The sequence below is a fragment of the Malaya genurostris genome, chromosome 2 (assembly GCF_030247185.1).
Source record: "Malaya genurostris strain Urasoe2022 chromosome 2, Malgen_1.1, whole genome shotgun sequence".
NCBI classification, from domain to species: domain Eukaryota; kingdom Metazoa; phylum Arthropoda; class Insecta; order Diptera; family Culicidae; genus Malaya; species Malaya genurostris.
The window spans coordinates 245,079,241-245,104,574 of NC_080571.1; the positions used below are offsets into that span (position 1 = coordinate 245,079,241).

Here is a 25,334-nt window from a genome sequence, read left to right on the forward strand (position 1 = left end):
ATGCTGCAATACGGAGATACTCGGCATACGTTTGTTTCGCGTGCGCTTCAAGAAGACTATACCTTCTCATGTTATCTTCGGCTAGAATACAAGGAGCCCATGTAAATCTTTTGTCACCTACGAATACCAGCTGACTACATGCCAACATTTATAGAAAACTGTTCACTATGGTAAGCTCGGCGAAAGACAGTATCTGTATCTAAGGACAATCAAGCTTCGTCTACACCAGTCTAAAGTGATCCCAAAGTGGATGATGGAGGAACTGGTGAACCATTGACCGTTACGTCATATTCACCACCGGGCAGTAGCCATCGGCCGTTCTGTGCGAATTCCGGAAGTGGACTAATGGTTTCGAAAGTTTCGTCATAGTTCCCCGGCGACAAAGTCCGCAGCGGCAGGTTATCTGATCGAGTATGATGGACAATTAAATGATGATCGAGTATGATGGACAATTAAAAAAATGTACAGAAATGGACCAAAATACCGAAATTAGTTTTTGTTAACGGTTGGTAACTGTGGATGATTGTTTTACGTTTTGCCTTCAGCTAATCAATGTAATAGCAGATTACATTGGGCTGCTAATGCCACCTCGCGGATCAACATAATCCGCTAAGCAGACGTATAGTCATTGCTATTAGCAACGCACTTGTTTTGCACTGAATTTCAATGTCTATCCTGCGGTCTCAAACGTAAACTAATTAACGGCTTTATGACCACAAATTACCACAATCTGTACGGTTAGCAAACCGAAACTAGTTTAGTCTGAGACGTCAGTTTAAACATTACAGTTAGGGGTAATAGCGAAAAGTGTTTTGCAAGAAGCATTAACTTTACGTCTGCTTAACGGTTTATATTGAGCAGTCAGATCACGCGAGCAGTTCAGCATAAACTGCTACGCACTGGTGAGTCAAAGATGAAACGTAAAACCTTATCAAAATGGGTATGTGCACCTAGCCTAAATTGGGGGGTAGAAAATATTTTCCACCGTTTTAAATTACCAATTAAAAACTAAAAAATCAATTGACAGTAGTTCCAATGCATTCGGAGTTTCTTGTGGCACAAAGTTGATTATACTTGTACCTCTCCAAAACATTTTTTAAGCAGTAGTACAGAAAGGTCAAATTCCACAAAAGGAATGTGATGCCAAGACTTTGCTTTGATTTTACTTTGTTCATCATCCTGGTTGTCATGAATGGAATGACTTATTTCCTATTTGAACAAATTGGTTACTAAATTACGTAATTTTGATAAACTTTAACGTCTTCTGCTTTCTAATGTCTTCTGGAAAATCAAACTATACGAGGATTCCTCTTCCGCCTTCGGCTCATCAGTGCTTGTAGGCTTGAAACGCTTGTGATCCTTTTCACTATACGGAGATCCACTTTGACCCCTTTTTTTTCTTTACGATTAACGTTTGTTGTACCAATTTATAGAGCGAGATTCCGTAGATAGTACAATTCCTTGCTTCCTGTAGATAACACGATGAGAGAGATCGGACTTTTAAAGGTTGGCGCACTTCAAAATTACTACTGTCACTTACACAATGTAAAATTTACACGTTGAACTAGTTTCCCCAAAATAATAATTGAAAACATGAAAGAGTTGTCTACAAAAGTATGAGCCTCGCGCGCGCAAAGCAGGTAGAGGCAATCTGGAAATTGAATATGACTGAAACTGGATATGTTCTCTTCTATTTTTGAGAGCTTTAGCATTCTACGTGTCGTGTTATTTATTGATTATATTTCGTAAATAATAGGGATCGGAAGTTGTTGATGGAATTGGGCTTGGCTCTGCTCATCCGCAGTCTCGTTACTCCATCGTAGCTGATGTGTGTAGCGATGAACTGGTCCGGCGGGAAGGGCCAGGTGAATTACTGTTTGATACTGACAAAGATATCGGGTTCGATTCCTGATTTGTTCAAGGATCTTCCCGGGTTGGAAATTTTCTTGAATGACCCTGGATAGTAAATCGGAAATATTTGAATGTTTTCTTGTTCTCAGTTGTACTTTAGAAGGAGAATCTATACCTGCTGGATTAATCAGATCGTTTTATATTTAGTTAACTGGTTAAAATATGTGATGCAATATTTATTATCATTTAGATAAATCGTCCAGCTCACACCTTTGTAGGGGTATGAGGCGGAACCATCATCATCATCATCATCTAAAACACCAATGAGTAAAAAGTTACAGCCATTTGAAAGTGATGCAATTTGATTCCTAGACCCTTTAAGCTATGATTGATGTTTATCCACAGAGTACACTAAGTATTAAAAGTATCGAAATTTATACTTCGTTTTTATGTGCCTACCCTCAATCATTTTATGAGGTCAAACAATTTAGGACACATTTATCAAGATCCCTGCCGTATCAATACAATCGTTTTTTTATACTAAAAGAACTAAAGACAGTTTTTGTTCTTGCTACTTCGGTTTGAAAACAGTTTTTTTGCGGAAAGGTGTGTGCTATCATTAAACACAAATCCAGCTTCCTTACATTGATCGTTAAAATGTCATTATGGAAAATTGGGCTGTTCATCAGCCTCTACCATCGGCGGTGAAATCTGTTATTGGCAATAATACAGTACCATTTGATCCTTTCTAGACCTTTTCCCTGTTCGTTAGCATCATTATGTTCCCTCAACTAAACCATTATTTTTGAAACAAGATTTTCATTGAACTTTTTTTTAGACCTTACGCGACACGGAACGATCATTTTGGAAGGTATGGATGGAATTTTTGCTCATACTCAAAATAATAGCCTGCAGGAAGGATTGCACGCTCTTCCATAATGATAATTAGAGATTTTAGAGCAGTAAAACTGATACTATGAGCCAATAGGAAATTTGTATCATAAGCATTCTCAAGATAAGTTGTTTGTTTTTTTAAATGAGATTTTTTTTAAATATTGGCCTGGTGTTCTAATACCGAAGTTAGATTTTTCACATCCGTCTCTTGAGCTGTTGCACGGAGAACGCTTCGATCATAAAATTGCGATATCGCAGTTTTTGATTTTTGCGATAGTTGATTTAACTAAATTATTTTTGATTCAACCAATATGGTTTTGATTTGCATATATTCAAGTAGTTGAAAAATATGTTGCTTTGAATGCTGTCAAATACCGGAGACAGTTGAAAGCAAAACAATAATCGCAATGCAAAGTCAACAGCTTTTTTAGTTGAAATCTGTTCGCGTCGCTTCAAAATGTCAATGAAAACAACACCGATGATTGAAGCGTTTGGTGAAATTGTGTCCATTCGATTTGAGAAATTTATGATTCCATAACAAGTGTTTATCTAACAGCGGTGTTGTGATAAAGTTAACCTTGTTTAAGATGAAAAAGATTTGGTTACAAATTAGAAAATGTTAATGAATGATCATCCCGTAATCTTCCAGGTATGCGCAAAAATTTTATGCATCAAATTCGATCATTGATTTACTTCCAGCTGCTTGATACCGATGATGATGTTCATGTAATAAAACGTTTTTTGACATTAATTTAATTTACAAAAGTAGCAGGAGCGAAGGGTTTCAAACACACAGAACGCGATTGAATGGCGCGTTTGAATTGCCATCGCAAAATTCCAATTCCCGGCGGTTGCTGCACCCAAGCTCATATAAATTGACTAAAATGATCAGTGCATAACTTTAGTTCAACCGTTTGAAGGCATCATCTTTCAATACTCATTTTAGGTAAATTTGATAATTTCGCTAATTTACTCGCCCCTCCGGGCTGATTAAAAACGTTTTTCTACATCAATCATTTCTGATCGAATCAGAAGCGTTTTTTAGAATTTAGATCTTTACTCGACTTGACATTATCATGATCATACAAAAATCAAAATCACTTAGAGATCAGATCAATTCTGATTTCGTAATGATAATTTATTTCTTCGTTAGGATCACATAAAATCAGCAGTGATCGGTGATTTTCCCAACCCTGTTAAAAACTAATGATATTATATGTCAATAAAAAATACTGTTTATATTTTAAAAACGATATTTATTTCATGTATCTCAACATACCGAACTTTTTTCAAATAGATCAGTAAGTATATGTTGATTATTTTCGCAAATCAATAACATTGTTCGAGTTCATTCAACTAATTGCAATGTCTAAAACAAAAACGTGTTTAATCCACCTAGCAGTGAGATGATACCTTTTTTTATCAATCCGCATGTGTTTTTTGCATGAATATGCTTCGGTGTTTAAGTTTTCATGACATTATTTTAATGACCGTCGTTTCTGAAATTTGATTAGACTTTTTTTGAGAAAACGATTGAGCTTTGAGAAACGATTTTATACTGGAACCGGAATTCTAAAATCGGTATGGCCGAAGTCAGATAAATTCACCTGAGTAGCTGTATAGTTTACATTTGTTTCAAAATATTTGAAAATCAGTGAAGACATCTTTGAGAAATCATAGCACGAATTAAATTTTTAGGTGCCTTCTGAATCGACAACTGAATACCACTAAAACTGAAAAAAGTTAATTTTTTTTATCGACTATCCAAATCTGCTAACCCGATAAACCTGATTAATTTATGTGGAATAGACATTTTTATACTAATCACCCTGTATCCCTGAAACCGGAAGTTGGATCTGACTGAAGAGCAAGATGTTTCAAAGAATCTTGAAACTTTTCATTTACATCTTAGATGATTCTTAGATTTCATTTGAATCTTAGATCGGTTCAGCCATCTACGAGAAGAATGAGTTACACAATTTTGATTTCGTTTCACATATCATCCTGTAGTTCCGGAACCAGAGGTCAGAACCAAACATAATTCAGGAACTTTGTTTGGGAGCATACGACTTTTCGTATGAATCTGAATTTGTAGAAAAGAAATTTTCCGAGAAAATTGAGTGACATTATTTGTCACATACGCATTTGCTGATCTCGACGAACTGAGTCGTATGGTATATGGAAGATATGTTATTCCAGTATTTATTGCTGTGAGTAGTTTAAATCAATATAATTATGGAATTGCTTTAAACTCGAAAATGATGCCATCATCTGGTTTACATATGTCATATTCGAACGATTATGTTGCCAAAAACGAGCCGTGCTAAAATCGGTCCGAAGCTAAATGTCATGAAAAAGGATGCTGTACACAGTCTTTTTGGTACTTAGAAACAATTGTATGTAACAGTATAAAAAATCGTGTTTTCCGTTGCTCCCAAGCATTTCTTTGTCATACAGCGCTCAAAACTCCTACTGCTGGAATAGGGGGAAAAGTCGTTTACACAAAAATTTCGATATCTCCGTTAAACATGGACGGATTTTAACAATCTATGGCTTGTTGGATAGGTATTACCGTGCGGAATCTAAGTCTGAAAACATATTCTGTTTTCAAGGTCAATTTTGACAGATACTGTCAAAAAACCGAAAATTTTGAAATAAAACTTCGTATAACTCAAAAAGTAAACATCCGATCTCAAAACCATTCAATAGCGTTTTGGGTGACGGGGACACCTTTCATTTGCGACTAGTTTGATCAAAATCGGTCCAGCCATCTCTGAGATCTCGACCTCTTAGTTGACAACACACATACAGACACACACACACATACACACAGACATTTGCTCAGTTCGTCGAGCTGAATCGATTGATATATGTCATTCGGCCCTCCGGGCTTCGGAAAAATTTTCTAAAATTCGAGCGAATTCTATACCTATTTTTATATATATAAAAAAGGTAAAAAACCGATTTATTTTTCAACTTACAACATTTCGTTTCCATAACAACACCAGTTATTTCAACTAAAATATTTGTTGGAATTGAAAGGTATGTGTCCTCACTAATTGACAGCATTTTTTTAAACAGTTAAATTAGTTGTTTCAACCATCGTTTCTGCTAATCGAAAAACAAAAATGACAGTTTAGTTAAAACAACAATCGATTAGTTGTACCAAATTTTAACCAACCGAATTCAGAAAATCAACTTATATTCTGGTTGAAATGGGATCGCGGGTGGTTCCGTGTGGTATCTGTTAGCAGTAGTAGATTATTCTCTACATACCAGTTGAACTTGCGTCTGATGCAGTCGGAGAGTAGAATGCAATAGACTAACTATTAATTAGTCCTGCGAAGATCTGTGTTCCATCTCTATGCTTCACTCGTATTGCACAAACCGGACTCCTGTTTGTGCTGAGTTTCCGCCACCGGGATGAAAAGTAACAGACACTTAATTAAAACATATATTTGATCGCAGCTAAGCCCTTAGTTACTAGTTAAAAATAAGTTGTGAACCCCTAATGAAGACGTAAGCATATGCGAGAATCGTTACTGTGAATAGTTATAACGGTAACATAAATGTAACCTGATTTAAACATATGATTTGTTATGATTTCGTGAATGGTTTTTAATATCGCTATATACAAAGTCGAATCGAATTTCGCTCGATTATTTGAAGTTTGTTGTAAAATTGGTGCATCGCATCAATTTACAATTGCAAATGATATTATTTGAACTTTTCAACTTATCTATTATTTGCATTGTTATAAAATTTACCCTGTACAAGAATGCATAGAACTGAACTGCGAATATCTCTTGATGTATTTAAATCAACAACATAATTTTTCCTCCATATCATCGGAAATATGGTTTGGAATTTATGACAAAGTTTTCAGTAGTATGAGATAACCACAAATAACTCAAAATTGAAGTTTTCTAAAGAAAATCTCGCTCAAAATTTCAACCGCATGAATTAAACGAATCATCGCACAAAGCATATCGTGCAAAACCGACACATAAAAAGTACAGGTGTGTAATGTCAGAGACATAACTGGATGTCGCGAATACGAATAAAACTGACACTCTTTTTTTATACTTCCGAGTATCAATTAGATGACCGATTGTGTAAATTGTGCAAGTTTAACCCTTTTACACTACTAGAATTTGAAACGATACACCAAAACTACAGTACAGATTAGTTACATTCAACATTCTGACACACAAATATTACGAAATAACCAGTATAGTTTATGATAAAATATTGGTGGTTCTGAAAAGAACCTTCTATGAAGGCGTTCGTGATGGAGAGTGACGAGTTGAGTTCAAAATCCGATGGATACCATTGACTTCCGATGGATACCGCTGAATTCCGTCATCTATTTCCAGGCTGACCTGTTGTCCGTAGGTGCGATACTGATATGTGTTCTGCTTCAGTCTCTTGCTTCTTCCGCCTGCGCTAACAAGTGTTTTGTATTTTGCTTGGAGATTCCTCGATCGCACCATAATCAACACGATGACAACAACAGCCAAATTCGAAATGAATGGCTTCTGAGTTGGTGCTATGCATTTTAAATAGCAAATCAGCAGGAAGTTCTACAAACTTCAACTAGTTTAAAAAGAGGCCGTATAGAGGAAAGTAAAGTAAAATTTCGCATAATTCTTTGGGAGTATTATTATGGTTCTAAAAAGAACCGATTTGAAGAATTCTGGAATTAGGAATTGGACCTGAGCCCAAGAACTAAATTCAGAACTTAGAACAGACTCAGAATTCAGTTGGAAGGTGCACTCTTCGTCGGTGCTGGTTAAAGACCAGAGTTACCATATTCACAGATTTTTCTGTAAAACCACATATTTTATCAAAATTCACAGATTTCTACAGATTTTTATGAACATTTCATTAAAATTACAGATTTTCAAAACATTTTTTACAGATTTTAAAAGATTATGATCAAAAATTTGCAACACAGATGATACACAGATTTTTCAAGTTGAAACACAGATTTTAAAATGGCAACTCTGTTAATGACTTCACTCTCTCGACGACCGGAAAGCGAATGAGAGTTGCAACCTGAGCGTTTGAGGTTTTAATTACGCAGATGGTGCACTCTCCGTCGCTGCTGGTTGATTAAATCATTCCCACGACGTCTGCTTCCATCCAACGCATGAGAAGAAGTGATCGATTTTTGACCACGGTTCCCCTTTTCTACGCATTCAGATGAAGATATGTGCCTGACTACCTCAAAATAGTCGTCCTTGCGCGAATAAGCCAAGCAAAAGTAGAGTTTTCCGCGTTGTTTTCAAAGTTTTAGCAAACTTAATTTTTGAGTTACTTGTGGTTATCTCACAATGTTCAAAATATTATCCTAAATTCCTGATCATATTTTTGATGAAATTGTGGAAGAATTATGTTACTGCCATTAATACAAGTCGAGATATTCACGATTAAGTTCTGCCCATTCTTCCATATGGCTTATTTTGAAAAGGCACCCCATAGTAAAGTACGTCGTATTCACGACAAAATACGGAGCATTTTCAATGGTTAAGTGTAGTGGACTGTGGATGGTCATAAACCATGAGAATTTATAATTGACTAATATGAGGGAGGCATATTGGTGCATGTTGTTTAAGGCGAACAATTTAGTCATTCAATTTATAACTAAAATGCTCTTATAATTGATTTTCTCGCTTATTGGGAAATCGTTCAAAACCTTCGGTATGATGACAATATTTCACCTAGCTGATTTGAAATATGCATCGCTTTATCGAAGAACTGAAAAATATTCTAGCAAGATCTTTTTCATAAGGACTTAAGTCTGGTCTGCAAGATGCTCACTATGAATATCTAGTTGCTGAAGTGCATATCATATCAGTTTATTAGTGAAAAACATTTTACCATATACAGTCTGTTACATAAGAGCGTAGTCACGATTACTCGCGATCGGTAAAGTGGAATTGTGTAATTTTTTTTAACAGAGAGGGCAGTAGTGTCCTTCATACAATGCGAGAATAAATCAGCCGACTATTGTTTAGTTTAGTACGCTTCGCGCTTCGAAGCCGTTTTTTGTGCTCGCACCCGAAAGGTTCCAAAAAAACCCCAAGCTGGGGAGGCGAAATATATGCAAAAGTCGAAACAGTTTGTGAGTAAGTGGGTGGATCGTTCTAAAGAGGTAAAATATGTCGACGACTTTTCAAATCGCGGCTTTGTCGGTGTATTGTAGGAAAAAGACGAAAATGTGATTTGTGACCTATTTTCGAAGAATCCGACATCAACTTTGCGCGAAGGTCCTTCAAAATTGACCAAAAAACGTCTAAATATATCGTACGGAACTGTTTACAGTCATTTGATCGCAAATAATTTGAAATTTCGAAGCACTTTGCAAAATCCGATGATGAGTGAAAAACATGTGCAAGAACGTCTTGAATGGGCCATGGTGCTGTGACCTTGGATTGGCCCTCTCAGTCACCTGATGCCAATCAAATTGAGAACGTTTGGGCTCAAATGAAGATGAAGCTTGGGAAGAACCGACCACACGTTTTGAAGCAGCTTATTCGTCGAATTAACAGAATTTGGAGGTCGTTTTCAGAAGAACACGCTCAAAATCTCCCTCAAAGTATGTCTCGAAGGTGTCAAGCCATTATTAACGCAGAAGGGGATTGGAGTTGTTATTAATGTATTTGCATGTATTTGATCTAATAAAATAATATTCAACAGTATTTTCGTGTTGAGTCTTTTCATTTTCTCACAACAGTGACTACGCTCTTATGTATTATGGCTTTTGAAGAGATTATAGATTGTGGTAATTTGAAGGGAAAAACCCTTCTTTATCCACTTAGTGGTGTGATAATGCCTTTCTCTTCTTTCATAACAGTCTCATGAAAATATATTTCATACTTTTATTTAATAATTTCGGATACTAATTTTGACACCAATTGATTCAGATTGATTCGAGTAGTTCACAAAAGCATGCTTCAGTGTTTATGTCACACAGTCAGCATCATTTTTCCAAACTAGTGCTTGACATTTGCGTTGCCTATTTGTATGAGAACAGTGATGCTAATCTAAAAAAAACCCTTCTTAGTCCACTTAGTGGAATTTTCATATATCTTAAAAAAGCACCATAGGAGGGAAATTTTCGAAAATCGAAAAAAATATTTGATGCCAAAAGTCTTAGAATTGCATGAAACGTCGAGATTTAGTGTCATCTCGAAAAAAAAATTTTTTTTAAATATCGACTTTCTGGGACTTCAAAGTCCCAGAAAGTCGATTTTTTCAATAAAATTTTTTTTAGACAACACCAAATCTTTGTCGGTTACGTTACTTATACCATTATATCTCCGGAACCAATAGTCACAGCCATTTGATCTTTGAACTTGATCAATAGCCCGACAGTAGCTTTCAAACGAGCATAAGTTTGTTAAAATCAATTCAGCCATCTCTGATAAAATTGAGCACACACACACATACACACACACACACATACACACACACAGACATTTTCTGATCTCGTCGAACTGAGTCTAGATGCACAAAACTATTTTTTATATGTTTAAGCTTCATCTTTGACTGATCAGTCTATAACAGTTTAAATTATGCTTAATGCAAAATTCAACAGTTCAATTTGAACCGACAAGCAGACGTAAAGTTAATGCTATTGGCAAAATACTTTGCTATTTCACATGAAGTGAAATGGCTAAACTGACGGTTCGGACGAAATGGTCGATGGTTTTCACGCAACCCACCTGGGTTCGATTCCCAACCCTGCACGTAGGGTCAGAAAGGTTTTCTGGTCCGAATATGCAAATGACCTTATGGTTGAAACCTCTATAATCGAAGAAAAATAGGTACTTATTGCTCATGATTGGTGAGTATCAACAATTTATATATTAAAATTCTTGTATTCGGTTTGTGGATATTCTTCTAATTCGATACGGTCGTCAAATGGTGAGATAACTAAGTCCTCACAAGTCCCTATCTCATGCCTCCCCGAGCGTCTATGATGACATTTGGTCAATAGAACGGCGTCGACTGGGTGCTATCGCCTTCTGCGTTAGTAGCAGAATGAGAGGGTGCAAAATGGCTTTAACAGGTTTGAAGCCCATCCTAAAATGCAGTGTTTATCATAGTATATTACAACATATAATTCTGTTGTTTATTACATCATGTATTATTATTATTATTATTATTATTATTATTTTAATTATTATTATTATTATTATTATTATTATTATTAGAAGAGCGTAACTTACACTGCGACATTACCTGTTATATTGTATCATATCATATTATTTCATATATTATCGTCTTACACTATTTTATGTTATTATATACTATGTTGTATGGTATTATACTGCATTGAATTATATCACATTATATTGTATTATATTATAATATATTTTATTATATTATATTATATTATATTATATTATATTATATTGTATTCTATTATATTATGTTATATTGTATTGCATTATTTTGTATTATATTATATTATAAAGGGTGTTTTTTAAGAGCTTGAGAACTTTTTTAAACAATAAAACGCATAAAATATGCAAAATCTCATCGGTTCTTTATTTTAAACGTTAGATTGGTACATGACATTTACTTTTTGAAGATAATTTCATTTAAATGTTGACCGCGGCTGCGTCTTAAGTGGTCCATTCGGAAAGTCCAATTTTGGGCAACTTTTTCGAGCATTTCGGTCGGTATAGCCCGAATTTCTTCGGAAATGTTGTCTTCCAAAGCTGGAATAGTTACTGGCTTATTTCTGTAGACTTTAGACTTGACGTAGCCCCACAAAAAATAGTCTAAAGGCGTCAAATCGCATGATCTTGGTGGCCAACTTACCGGTCCATTTCTTGAGATGAATTGTTCTCCGAAGTTTTCCCTCAAAATGGCCATAGAATCGCGAGCTGTGTGGCATGTAGCGCCATCTTGTTGAAACCACATGTCAACCAAGTTCAGTTCTTCCATTTTTGGCAACAAAAAGTTTGTTAGCATCGAACGATAGCGATCGCCATTCACTGTAACGTTGCGTCCAACAGCATCTTTGAAAAAATACGGTCCAATGATTCCACCAGCGTACAAACCACACCAAACAGTGCATTTTTCGGGATGCATGGGCAGTTCTTGAACGGCTTCTGGTTGCTCTTCACTCCAAATGCGGCAATTTTGCTTATTTACGTAGCCATTCAACCAGAAATGAGCCTCATCGCTGAACAAAATTTGTCGATAAAAAAGCGGATTTTCCGAATGGACCACCTAAGACGCAGCCGCGGTCAACATTTAAATGAAATTATCTTCAAAAAGTAAATGTCATGTACCAATCTAACGTTTAAAATAAAGAACCGATGAGATTTTGCAAATTTTATGCGTTTTATTGTTTAAAAAAGTTCTCAAGCTCTTAAAAAATCACCCTTTATTATAGGGTTTATTATGAGTAGTACTACACGTACCTCTGCGCAAAATATAAATTTGTTTTCCTTATAAGTTATCATTTTCAAAGTAAATTTTAACTAAATATCAAGGTCGTCACAAGGTGAGCTTGGTCCTCACTGGTTCCTGTTTCATGCCTACACGTGTATCTGTGGTGACAATTGGTCGATGGAATGCGTTGATGGCAGAATGAGAGGATGAGAAATGACATATAAATTGAAGTTATATAATATCATAGCATATCGCAACATATCATTTTATTTATTCTATTATTTATTATATAATTCATTGTACTGTATTATGTTGTTTTTTATTATTATTTTCATTATTATATTTATTGTTATTATTATTAATTTGTCATCAATAATAATAACATATATTATTTTTATAGATGTGGATATTATTATTTTTATTAGAACAGAAATATTCTACTTCCTGCAGTATTGCGAAGATAGAAGAGCATAACTGACACTCTACATTAACTGTTATTTTATATCATGTTTTGTAATATATTATATTATATTGTATGACATTGTATTATATTATATTAAATTAAAATATATTATATTATATTATGTTTTATTATATTATTTTGTAATCTATTATATCATTTTATGTTATATTAATTTCATTACACTATGTTTCATTGTATTTATCAATATAAAACATTTTGCACGGGGGCGTAAAGAGGAGGGAGCATCAGGGCATCGGACGAATTGATGACTGAACGAGGGATTGTGGATAGCCAGCCCAAGTCACTTGAAGGAAACTTGTTTCCTTCTGAAGGTTTGAAATGAGTCTGACGCGCCCTTCTCAAACAAACCATCAGGCGGGTTCAAGCATGTATAGCGATATGCTTCATCCATGCACTGGATATTATGGTTGGAAGAGCATCTTTTATTCCCGCGGAATACGAGTAAGTGACTTTACTTACATATCCGCCCAACCCTTTTTGTTCGCTTTTCGGTAACAGCTACAGTAAGAAGGTGAATGGATGAGTCATATCGGGGCTACTGTAAGTCTACCCGCATCCACTGGCAAGTCCTTGAACTGATGGTGGCTTCACTTCACATCACATCATCACATCACATTCTTCTAATTCGATACGGGTTTGGTAAGTACGTTATTGAAATTAATGTAATACCTTAATTTAGAAATCCTAGATAGCTGAGAATGATTTTTCGTGAATTTGTTTTTTTATTCGGTCCCCGTAATTTTTAGCTCTCGTGTGTTTCGCCTTATAATTGTACTGTTGAAATTATGCAAGTGACATATTGAAAGTTTGCAAAATTATCCATATTCAGATGTGTTATTTATAGCAATTTTATAAGTTAACACGTGATCCAGTTATGTCTTTGGCATTACCCTCTCACTTTTTTATCGATCCACATGTTTTCCGCATCAATAATCCTTCCTTTTTCAAAAATTTTGACAAAAAAAGGCTGATCGTTAATTGCTTTATTAAAATAAATATTTATTCAAATAATCAGTACAATTTCCAAATACATGAATGTTTTTGCCTTTCTCATATAGAAAGGTTATGCAATCACTTGAAAAATCGACCAGTGAAAATTGGCCCGGAGGGCCAAGTGTCATATACCATTCGACTCAGTTCATCGAGCTGAGCAATGTCTGTGTGTGTGTGTGTATGTGTCAAATAATCTCACAAGGTTTTCTCGGAGATGGCTGAACCGATTTTGACAAACTAGGATTCAAATGAAAGGTCTCGCGGTCCCATACGGAATTCCTGAATTTCATCCGGATCCGACTTCCGGTTCCGGAATTATAGGGTAAAGTGTGTTCAATATTGTACACCGTCACTTAAACCGGCGAAACAAAAAACGTAAAAAATTTTCTAAACTGGTCTCAAAACTACACAAATCGATAGTCATTATCAGTAGGCAACTAAACAAACCGATTCCGGCTATCCTGGTTCCCGGTATCCGGTTCCGGAAGTAGCGGAAATAGTGGTCATATATATATAAAAATGGATCTCACTCACTTTTCTCAGCGATGGTTTGACCGATTTCCACAAACTTAGATTCAAATGAAAGGTCTTCCGGTCCTATACGGAATTCCTGAATTGCATCCGGATCCGACTTCTGGTTCCGGAGTTATAGGGTAAAGTGTGTTAAATATTGCACACCGTCACTTAAACCGGCGAAACAAAAAACGTAAAAAAATATCTAAACTGGTCTCAAAACTACACAAATCGATAGTCATTATCAGTAGGCAACTAAACAAACTGTTTCCGGCTATCCTGGTTTCCGGTATCCGGTTCCGGATTCCGGAAAGTGCATATAATAGTGATCCCATTTCGTTTTCTTAAGGATGGCTTACGCAATCGAAGCGCTCTTTTATTCTGTATATTATGCATAAACAATCTCGTGGTTTCTTTCAAAACTCGAAGAGAATTTTTTTGAATAGAATACCACAATATTATATGTACATGAGAAAGGCATCATTACACCACTAGGTGGATTATAACAGGGTTTTTTTTAAATATTTCGTCGTTTTGCCAAAAGCCATTTCGCCGGATCCTTCAATTGTCTCAATATCGATAAATTGATAAATTAATTTCATCGTTTTCAATCCAGAAAGACTACTCTTTTGAATAAATATTGGTTAATGATCCTCAGAACGGAGTTCCCAAGAAAACGTGCTGACTTTATCAGCCACTAAACATCAAAGCATTTGCTTAGGTGTAACTACCAGGCAAATGATTATTTTTCGTATTTCTCGTTAACTGAGTGCAAATGAAAAAAATCGCCACATCGCTTTGGTTCGTGTGCTATCCGACATCGCTACCGCTCGTTCGGAACTAACTAGAGCAAAGAAATCTAGCTTTGAGAAGACCAGGGAAAATAGTCGGATACATGTTTGTATGCGAGGGGTCGCCGCTTCCGACGGCGGCCAAATCAGCTTGTGTCGCTTCGGTTATGTGGCTGCGCCACATCAATTATCCAGGAGACATTAAAAAATAATGTATGTATTCGAAATTACCTTTTCGGCGAGACGACTTTCGGCGAAATGGCTTTCGGCTATAACGTTATACATTGTTAAAATTTTCAGTTTTTGCCTTTCTCATATAGAAAGGTTATTCAATCCCTGTGAAAACTGACTTTTGAACCGAGGCCCGGAGGGCCGAATGTCATATACTTTTCGACTCAGTTCGACGAGTACGCAAAAATGTGTGTGTGTGTGTATATATGTATGTAACATTTTTGTGCATTCACTTTTCTCGGAGATGGCTTGTAACCTCACACAAACTTCCTGAATTTTATACGAATCCGACTTCCGCTTCCGGAGTTATAGGGTGATATGTGCAAAAAAAATGAAAATAAGTGCACTTACTTTTTTCAGAGACGGCTTAGCCGATTCTCACAAACTTAGCTTCAAATCAAAGGTACAATTGTCCTATACCAAATTCCTGAGCTTTATTTTAATCCAACTTCCAGTTCTGAAGTTAGAGGGTGATTAGTGAAAAAAAGTTAATTTCAACTTACTTCCTCACTTTTCTTAGAGATGGCGTAACCGATTTCAACAAGCTTAGATTCAAATGAAAGGTATCATAGTCCCATACAAAACTTCCAAATTGGCTTTTGATGAACGACCGAAGATTGTAACCATAGGCTCAAAATTCCTGTAACTTTTCTTGAACCAACTTCAATTATACCGGTTCCCAAATTCCGGTTTCGGAAGTACCTCTTTTCGTTTCCTCGAGATGGCTTAACCGACCTGAGTACCTTTTCACTCTATAGGTTATACTAGCTTTGTTTTTCAAGAATCAAAGAAATTTTTTTTGAAGAATACAACACATTTATATATATGAGAATATGTGAGATATAAGAAAGGCATCATTACACCACTAGGTGGATTAAAACAGGTTTTTAATAATAAAAAAAAAACATATTTTGATCAGTTTTCGATATATTGTAGAAAAATTACATTTTTATGTATTTCACTAATTATATTGAAGAAAATCCTAGTTTCTGTAAAACGCTCGCACTTTGGACTTGACATTCTTCATTTAACTCTGCACAGTTACTTCAGTTTTTTTGTAACTCCTGCACGTTTTGGGACACTGTACCTTCCTTCCGAAAGTGCCGCTTGACAATTGCCCAATACCTTTCAATTGGCCGAAGATCCGGGCAGTTCGGTGGGTTGATGTCCTTCTCCACGAATTGTACATTATTTTTTGACAACCACTGTAAAACGGAGTTGGCGTAGTGGGCTGAAGCCAAATCCCGCCAGAAGAGAGGAGGAGCCTTATGCTTTCTGTACAGTGGCAGCATTCTCGTCTTCAAACATTCTTCCTCGTACACCTTGGCGTTAATTGTGCCCTTCGTGAAGAAAGTCGACGACCGCAAACCACAGGTACAAATTGTTTGCCAGACCAACACCTTCTGCTCAAACTTTGATTTCGTATAATATTGCGGCCCGGGCAGCGCTCAAGAGTCTTCCTTGGCGTAGGTTTCGTCGTCGATCAGGATGCATCCGTCTTTATTCTGTAGAATCCGGTTATACAGTTTTCGCGCTCTTGTTTTGGCCTAAACTTGCTGTACCAGGGATTTTTTCGGCACCTTCTGTTTCTTGTACGATTTCAGGGAGCTCCGAACTTTGACCCGTTGAATCATCCCGATGCTGGTGTTGAACTGCTTGGCTAAATCCCGCGTCGACGCCGATGGGTTTTTCCTGATGTACTCAACCACTTTTAAGTCCCGGCCGGGCTGGCTGGGACCCGTTTTGCTACCGGATCGGGGCTAATCCTTCATGGAAAGGGTCTTACCGAACTTCTCGATAATATTTTTGACACTGGTGTGGTGCACTTTCACCCGTTTTGCAATTTCGTTGTACGTGACATCACCTTCTGAGCACTAAGTGTGCAGAATTTTCTTTCGCGTTTCCGGATCAATTCGACTCATCATTGAAACGATAAACCGTACCGAAACCAATCGATTGCGCAGCTGTTATTGACATGTAAACAAACTTGTCACCGCAAAACACGCTGCAAAAAATTAAGCTATTTCAGATTAATAACTGTTTGAATGTTGCTCACTACTTATCGATACAGCTGTCATAATTAAGCTTGTGAACAAAATATGTTTTGAGAGTTAGATTCCACACGGTGATAACTATCCAACAAGCCATAGATTGTCAAAATCAGCGGAGATATCGATATTTTTGTGTGAGCGACTTTTCATTCTATTCTAGCAGTAGGAATTTCGAGCGCTGTAAGATAAAGTGATGCTATTTTTAATCCTGTAGTATGCAATTGTTTCTAAGCACCCCAAAATGTCTTTGTATACTATTCTTTTCATGACTTTTGGCCTCATTTCAATTTTAGCAAATGTGTGTATGTTTATGACAAATAATGTCACTCAATTTTCTCGGAGATGACTCAAACGGTTTTCATTTCCGGAGACAGAGGGTGATTAGTGTAAGAATGTCAACTTAATTTATACCGGTATTCGGCTTCGGATTCCGAATGCTACCCAAAAATTTGATTTGGAGCGCACTACGATTTCTCAAAGATGGCAACAATGATTTTTAAAAACTTCGAATCAAATGAAATGGTTTACAATCTCTTAGGTGAATTGACCTGCCTTTGGCTACACCGATTTCCCAATTAGGGTTCCGATAGTATCGGGAATAGGGAAGCTCAATCGTTTTCTCAAAGAAGACCAAAAACGAATTTCATAAACAAAAATTCAAAAGTTGGTGAACTTTATCCGAATCCGACTCCCGATTCTGGAGTAACAAGGTGATGAGTTGTTAAAATTGAAGATGACGATTTCAAAAGTAAAAGAATATCTTTTTTTTCTTTTTTTAACTGGAGCTGTTAGCGGAATATATTCAATAGTTGCACTATTTATGTACCATTTAATTCCACTATTTCACTGTCATGTTATTACACTTTCACAAAATCACTATACTTTAATGAAGCATAACAAACGTTACAATACAGATACGCGTATTTCGGAATGTTATTTACATCCTTCTTCAGTGTATCGGTTTTATAAGTCTTGAAGATGAAAGATCCCATTGACAGAAAACAAAGAATATTCAATAGCCTGTGAAACAGTGAACGGAAAATATTAGATGATGAAATGTTTTGAGTTCAATATGTATAAGAATGTCTATGTTCTTCTTATTCTACGATATTCAAAATGATGGGGCAGATTTAAACTATTGAAATATTTTCAACATAGAATAGAATACTTTTAAAATTAAACATTTGTTTGGTGTTTGATGAAATTTCACTGCTTACTTTTATATGAAAAAACAATCTCAGCACATATAGTTGCAGCTATATTTTTGGTGAGGTAGAGATTAATTAATGGCTGAAGCAAAAAAAAATAATCCTTTCTACGAATAGTTTCTCATCTCGGGTACTCCCAGCAACAAAAAATCCATTGCCTGCTCTAACAAGACGTGCACTTTTTGTTTCATAGCTGACACTTTTCTGACCGTTGCCACGTGGTGTAGCAGATCGCCATTACTTCATATTGTGCTAGGCTTGCAAGCAGCGAAGAGAAACAAAAAATTGAGTGACACGTTTCCGGCCAACTCATATTCATTCGAAGCATACTCGCTGGATCATCCCGATACGTTGTGTTTTTCGGGTATCTACCAAATGCCTGCACGAATGGCACATTTTGTCACTCGGTTGTAGTATCATCCCTCATACCTGCTAAGCCTAAACCGGAACGATGTCATCACACATCAGAAAACGACCAACGTAGAGGTAGGTAAATTGAATTTTTCTTCGTTCTTCCAGAATTGGTCTAATCTCTGGGCTGCGATCCAACTACATCACATATCCTGACAGAGCCGCTCAGTTCGTAAAAAATGTCCGTCCGTGGAAGAATGTTCCATCCAGTTCTGGTCAACCGGTAGGTGTGGGATTTCACAACATCTGATGGTGGGTTCCAAATTGAAGGTTAGTTAGCAAAATATGAATACCGGGAAAAGGTAACAGAGCAATTTACCCGTTGTTTTTCAGTACCCGCTGAACAAGAAAATCAAATTAACAGCAGTTCTCGCAAAGTAATGAATGCTTGGATTGAATGATATGTTGTTTTTGTAGTTTTCATTCGTATTAAAGTAACGTTTGCGGTTTACTTCTGGTTAATGATGACATTAATTCTAATACATCATTGCACATGTCAATTCTTGATACACTATTCTCAATCTGTGAGATTCTTGGACTTTCAACTATATATATCAAAACGCGTTCCAGAAATCTGTTGTGAATTCAGTGCTGTAAAACTTCATTCAATTCAATTAAAACCGAATGTGGTACACATTGACGATCACACTACTGCAGTAAACTTCACATTCTATCACACAACCCTCGCTCACACGTACAGAACGGGTAGCATTCAGTTCTCTTCCAATTGATGTTCAATTTAACCACCACTGTCAGTTGAACTCTTGAATTGAATATCTCTTTCAATTGCATGAGAAATCGGCCTTCAAATGAGGTTCATGTAAACACCCAAGTAGCACGTTAAGTTGCTGTCCTGTATTTTTCTACTGATTGTGCGATTTATCAAATTAGTTTATATTACTAGTAACTGTAACTGTTGTGTTATGGAAAAAGCGCAATTTTTCTTTGTTGTGCAACATATCTTTATGTTCTTCCGTTGTTACGAACATTTATTCACAATTATTGTGCAACTGATACAAAAACTCATGCGTCGATCCCATCACAAAGGCTGCAATTAAATCAGTGAAAAAACGATTGTGAAAATCATGGAAACTACTACGTAATGTAAACAAGAATTGAATCGATGTTTACAAAAAATAGCAAACGTAATCTCTAATGAATAAGTTTCACATTTGATTTTCAAAACAACTGCTCGTAACACAAACATGGAACTTTATAAATATTCTGCACATAAATAAATGGTAATACTACATATTGTAGAATTAATCTTTCATGTTTTAGTAAATAGAAAATCGGCAACGAACTGCATTTTTATGGTGAAACATGTCTTCGTATGCCTGAAATTTTCAAGCGCCTTTGAATGTACGTGTTTTGATGATTGCACATCAATTTCTATGAAAATAACAATATATTCTTTTCAATGAATATGATCGGAACAGTGTTCAAAATATGTGTAAGAAAGCTATCGAACATTCATACACCTTTTCAGACGATTTTAATCATGTTGATGTTTCAATTAATCTGAAAAATCTTGAAATGAATTTTTCTTCAATATTTTTAATATGGCATCGAGGATAACAGTGTGTTGAAAAAAAAATGGTTCACCCGACGTAATGATTTGGTTCACCTAAATAAAAGAAAATACAAACGTGTAAATATTGAAAAGAAAAATTTTGTTTTTTTTATCAAAATAGTTGTTTTTATATTTATCAAACTAGTTGACTTAAACAACAATATAATTAAGTCATTCATCTTAGTGAACCCGACTTTTATGATACGCACTGTAGGTATGCTTTAGTTGCAAAAACAAGTTGCTCAAGCGGTAATATATAACTAGGAGAGTAACTATGATGAACTTAACTTTTCTTTCAATATCTTTAAAAAGTGGTGACAGATCTGTTCATTTCAAGCAGATAAATCTGGTACAACTTATTTGCAAGTTTCAATTCGGCTTACCATTTTTTGCCTTACGGATAGCATAGTTTCACTATTTTTTTTTCACAAGAGATAAACAGCCATTTCGGCATATATTGAGTCGGATACAATCATGACATTCATTTTGAAAAATTTTGATAAGTTGAACAATTGTTTTAGTTACTTCGTTTTTTACATTACGATGTGAAATTTTTTGCTGAGCTTCTATAACTGCTAGTGCAATGTGGGCAAGTTGGTGATGTGCTGCACAATTTTTTCAGATGTACCTTAAATTGTTTTATAGTGATTTTTGGGTGGTATTGTAAAACTTAACAGTGATAAGTTGCACAACCGATTTCAATATATTTGAAAATCTTTCTGAACTTATCTAACATAAAAAAAAACAATTCTAAAACAATTGTAGAACCTCTTGAAATTTCAATAAGTTTCATTTGCTACTTGGGCATTCGAATTGGTTCAATATATATATATACACTGAGGTCTTTTTTTATGCGGCCTTTTTTTATGCGGTTTTTTTTTACGCGACTTTTTTTATGCGAATTTTCAGAGTTATGCGGTTTTTTTTTATGCGAAGTTTCAGAGTTATGCGGTTTTTTTTATGCGAATTTTCAGAGTTATGCGGTTTTTTTTATGCGAATTTTCAGAGTTATGCGGTTTTTTTTTATGCGGTTTTTTTTTATGCGGTACGTAAATTCGCATAAAAAAAGACTTCAGTGTGTATATATATATATATATATATATATATATATATATATATATATATATATATATATATATATATATATATATATATATATATATATATATATATATATATATATATATATATATATATATATATATATATATATATATATATATATAGATATATATATATATATATATATATATATATATATATATATATATATATATATATATATATATATATATATATATATATATATATATCAATTACAACGAAAACATAAATTAATTGTTCCTTCTTTCAGTTTTCATTTATAATGCTTTGGAACACATCTCAATACATTTGAAATAGTCGAAAATTATCGATTTAAACTTGCTGGTGATAATCGAAAACTCAAATGAGAACCACCACCCCACCCCCTATTTATAATTCTGGCCGGAGAGAGTGTTTTGGTTATCGAGTTGATGTCCGTGTCTCTTCATTCCAACTTGCTTACTACTAACAATGAAGACAGTGCAGCAGGTAGACTACTTAGCATTTGAAACTGAGAGAGCAAAACTTCAAGTGACTAGGTACGGTTGTTCAATTGACGATGCATTCTGGGAGTTTCATTTGAGCATGGAAACAAAAGTCAAATGGATATGCCGACAGTTAATGGCCATAAGTTTCATTTTAATCTAATAACATTCGAAAAAGGTTTTATTTTTTCATAACATTATGAGAAAACTTAGCATCCTTGCAATACGAAATGAGATGAAAACAAAGCGCAATCAAGTGCATTAAATGCAAATTTTTATCTTATAGTTTCGAGATTTTTATTGCTTAATGAATTAATTGCTTAATGTATAATGAAAACTTGAATATAATCCAGTTCTTTTATAAAACGATGCATAGTTGGAATCAGCTAGGCAAAGTTTTGTCATCATGCCAAATATTTTGGTCTGCACAATTTCACTATATGCCAGAAAGTACATTTTAAGAACATTTTGGTTATAAATTGAATGACATTGTCTTACACAACATGCACAAATGTGTCTCCCTCATATTTTCCAATTAAAATCACTCATGGTTTTTAAGCAAACAGTGCTTAGTGCTTGTTTTACTAGCAAAATAAAAGTGGTGTAAGCCCACTGCATCGTCACATCGCCCTGTAATTACGAAACCGGAAGTCGGACCCGGATGAAATTGAACAGTAGACAATGAGAGCTTTATTTTAAATCAAGACTCGTGGAAATCGGTTCAACCATCGCTGAGAAATTGAATAGAGAATAGAATATCACGCTTTAGTTCCGAAACAGGAAGTCATTTGAATCTTAGTTGAACCATTTCCGAGAAAACTGAGTGAACATTTTTCTTTGATTTGTACACATTACCCTGTCACTCCGGAACCGGAAGTCGGATCCAAATCAAATACAATAGCAAGCTATGGGACTGTAACACTTTATATTTGAATACACATTCGTAAAAATCGTTTCAGCTATCGCTGAGAAAAGTGAGTGCATATTATTTTAATTTATTTTGTGCATACTACACTGTATTTCCGGAATCGGAATGATAAGTTTGTGGAAATTGGCTCCAAAATTTTCTAGACAAGTGAGTTGAAGTGCATTAAATTCACAATGTAAATTCAAACAAAGGTGATTTCCAGCGTTGGTAAGCGCTCCATGCACATTCGACGATCATGATTATGACAGCCATCGCTACTCCTCCTGTGACGATCTCCATCGCAAATATCAAATCAATCACCTTCAGTGGTCTGAACTCCGTTCCTTCTACACAGCGAGGTTTCTCACTGTTCATCATGCTGTATTTCCTGGCAGAGACTCCTACTTCCCACATCCTCGCAAAGCCTACGTTGAAGTGTTCCCGCATTGTGTAGTTCAGTTGTACAATATAGTACCCATTACAGATCTCCGATCGAATCTCCCTCAGATAACACTTTTCCACATCGTTGAAAGTTTCGCTAATTCTGTAATAGATTGGTGACAGGTCCCCATGGTAAGCGAATAATCCCTACGAATAGAAGAGTATAGTTGCTTAAACAAAGCTAAGCATAATTTGTAACGAGTTAACTTCTCGCAGCCTGGAAACTCCATCGTTTAGCTCGTAAATATTTAGGGATCCATTCTTTCCAACAATTTTCTGCTCGTACAAGGCCCTCCGAACCGGATCTTTCGCTGCCTGAAAGTAAATAATTTCTAATTTCAACGAATGAGCACTAGAACGTAAGTTTAATTACCGCCAGATATATTCTGTTGTAAAATGCGTAATTTATACCAAGCTCTAAGCGTGAATCCAACAAGTCTTTCAGGCTGCTTATTTTCTCAGAGGGCGCCTGAATTAGTGATACTATTTTCGCCGAATAGCCTACTCCCAGAAACATGAGTCCAAATAGGCACACTATCACCAACAGTCGCTGAGATAAGGACTCGGAATTGATCATCGATCCCTGGTTGGTGGCAACTGCAACGACGTCAAATGCTGCATCGATTGCTTCATGTTGCCTGTTTCTGGTGGATTTGTTTTCACGAGGTGATATGATATTGATCGTAGCAAAAGCACCGGCAGCTACAATCAACAAACCCAGCAAGCACAGCCACACGCTGGAAGCGAACGGCAGCTCAAATATGTTGTTCGTAATCGATAGATTGGGCGTCTTGAAGACGTACTTCATATCCGCTGGGAAATTTATTTTCATAAAATCCACCTGAGGCAGGCGACTTCTGACCATCAGTGCAATCGATCCACCGACCTCTGCATCGTGGTTCATCAAATCGAGTATCATTCCCGTCATCTTACCGGTCTTAGGATCCAAATATCCCGTGTTGTTGGTCACTTTGTTGGCAGGAGTGGCGTTCAGGTAGTACACAAGCAGGGTGTGCAAAACTTGGTACGACAGACGTGGCATAGTATCAATGTGTTTGTTCCTGTTCAGAAAGTGATTGAATGAAATTAGTGTCTTCTATAAACAGTTGCATCAATATTGAATGGAGAAGATAAGTTCCAAATTTGTACTCCAAATTACAATAAAAAGGATCCAGTTTTTCGTGGTGATAAAACTTTTGTTCATTGAATTTCATCCGAATGAAACCATTAAAAGAAACTAGCTAAATCTGAAAATAACTTCCCCATTTCATGGCATTCTATAAACCATAAGTCTGTTACTAATCCAATATCAATTATTCTAATCGTCAAAGGAAAAATATTACATTTTTCTATCGAGCACGGAACGAGAGAGCTACAAGAGACTTTACATTTTCAACAGGTACGTACATCGGGAAGTGACAGCCAGTGCCTTTCGTTTCACCATATACTTCTCTCCGGGATTCTAAGGATGACGAAGCTGCAGTTTAACTTGAGATCCCATTAAGCGACCATTCACCTCAACACAGAACCTCATCCTGCGACTCGAGTAACCTTAGTGAAGCTCGGGTAATAAGCCCCGGTCGGATCATTGATCGTATGCTCTATTCTAAGGAAAATGTTAGGTAGTCTACTGGGTCACACAAAACAGGCCCGCTTCCTGGTGTCAAATGAAAGTCGAGGCTGGGTCTTGGTAGTTTCTAGGTAGCAGTAACACTCCGAGACTTGTAAACGATGCCTCAATTAGGTTGCCCATGGAAACAAAAATTGGATCGTGGAACAAGGAACTCGCTTCGAAGGCTTCGCTCTAGCGAACGAATTGAAACTCTGAAACATAGATATTTGTAGCGCTTTAGAAAATTATCTGCAAGACTGGGACCACCATATAGAAAACCGACGGAGACAACAACAAATTGGGTATCGCCTTAACAGATTGGAAGGATCAACGGCCAGATGGGTAGACTGACTAATAGCAATTGCTTAGGAAGTACATGATCCTAAATGAGC

At 36.0% G+C, this 25,334-nt stretch overlaps 1 protein-coding gene across 1 annotated transcript in view; it reads right to left on the bottom strand.

The window, feature by feature from the left end:
- Positions 1–230: 230 nt before the first annotated feature.
- Positions 231–25,334, bottom strand: part of LOC131429168 (uncharacterized) — a 42,530-nt gene continuing 17,426 nt past the window's right edge. Inside the window, exons 7-10 of the mRNA XM_058593215.1 lie at positions 23,704–24,391; positions 23,538–23,645; positions 23,135–23,477; positions 231–403 (exon numbers count right to left, since the gene is read on the bottom strand). Coding sequence (XP_058449198.1) covers positions 231–403; positions 23,135–23,477; positions 23,538–23,645; positions 23,704–24,391 — 1,312 coding nt within the window. The remainder of the gene's footprint in view (positions 404–23,134; positions 23,478–23,537; positions 23,646–23,703; positions 24,392–25,334) is intronic.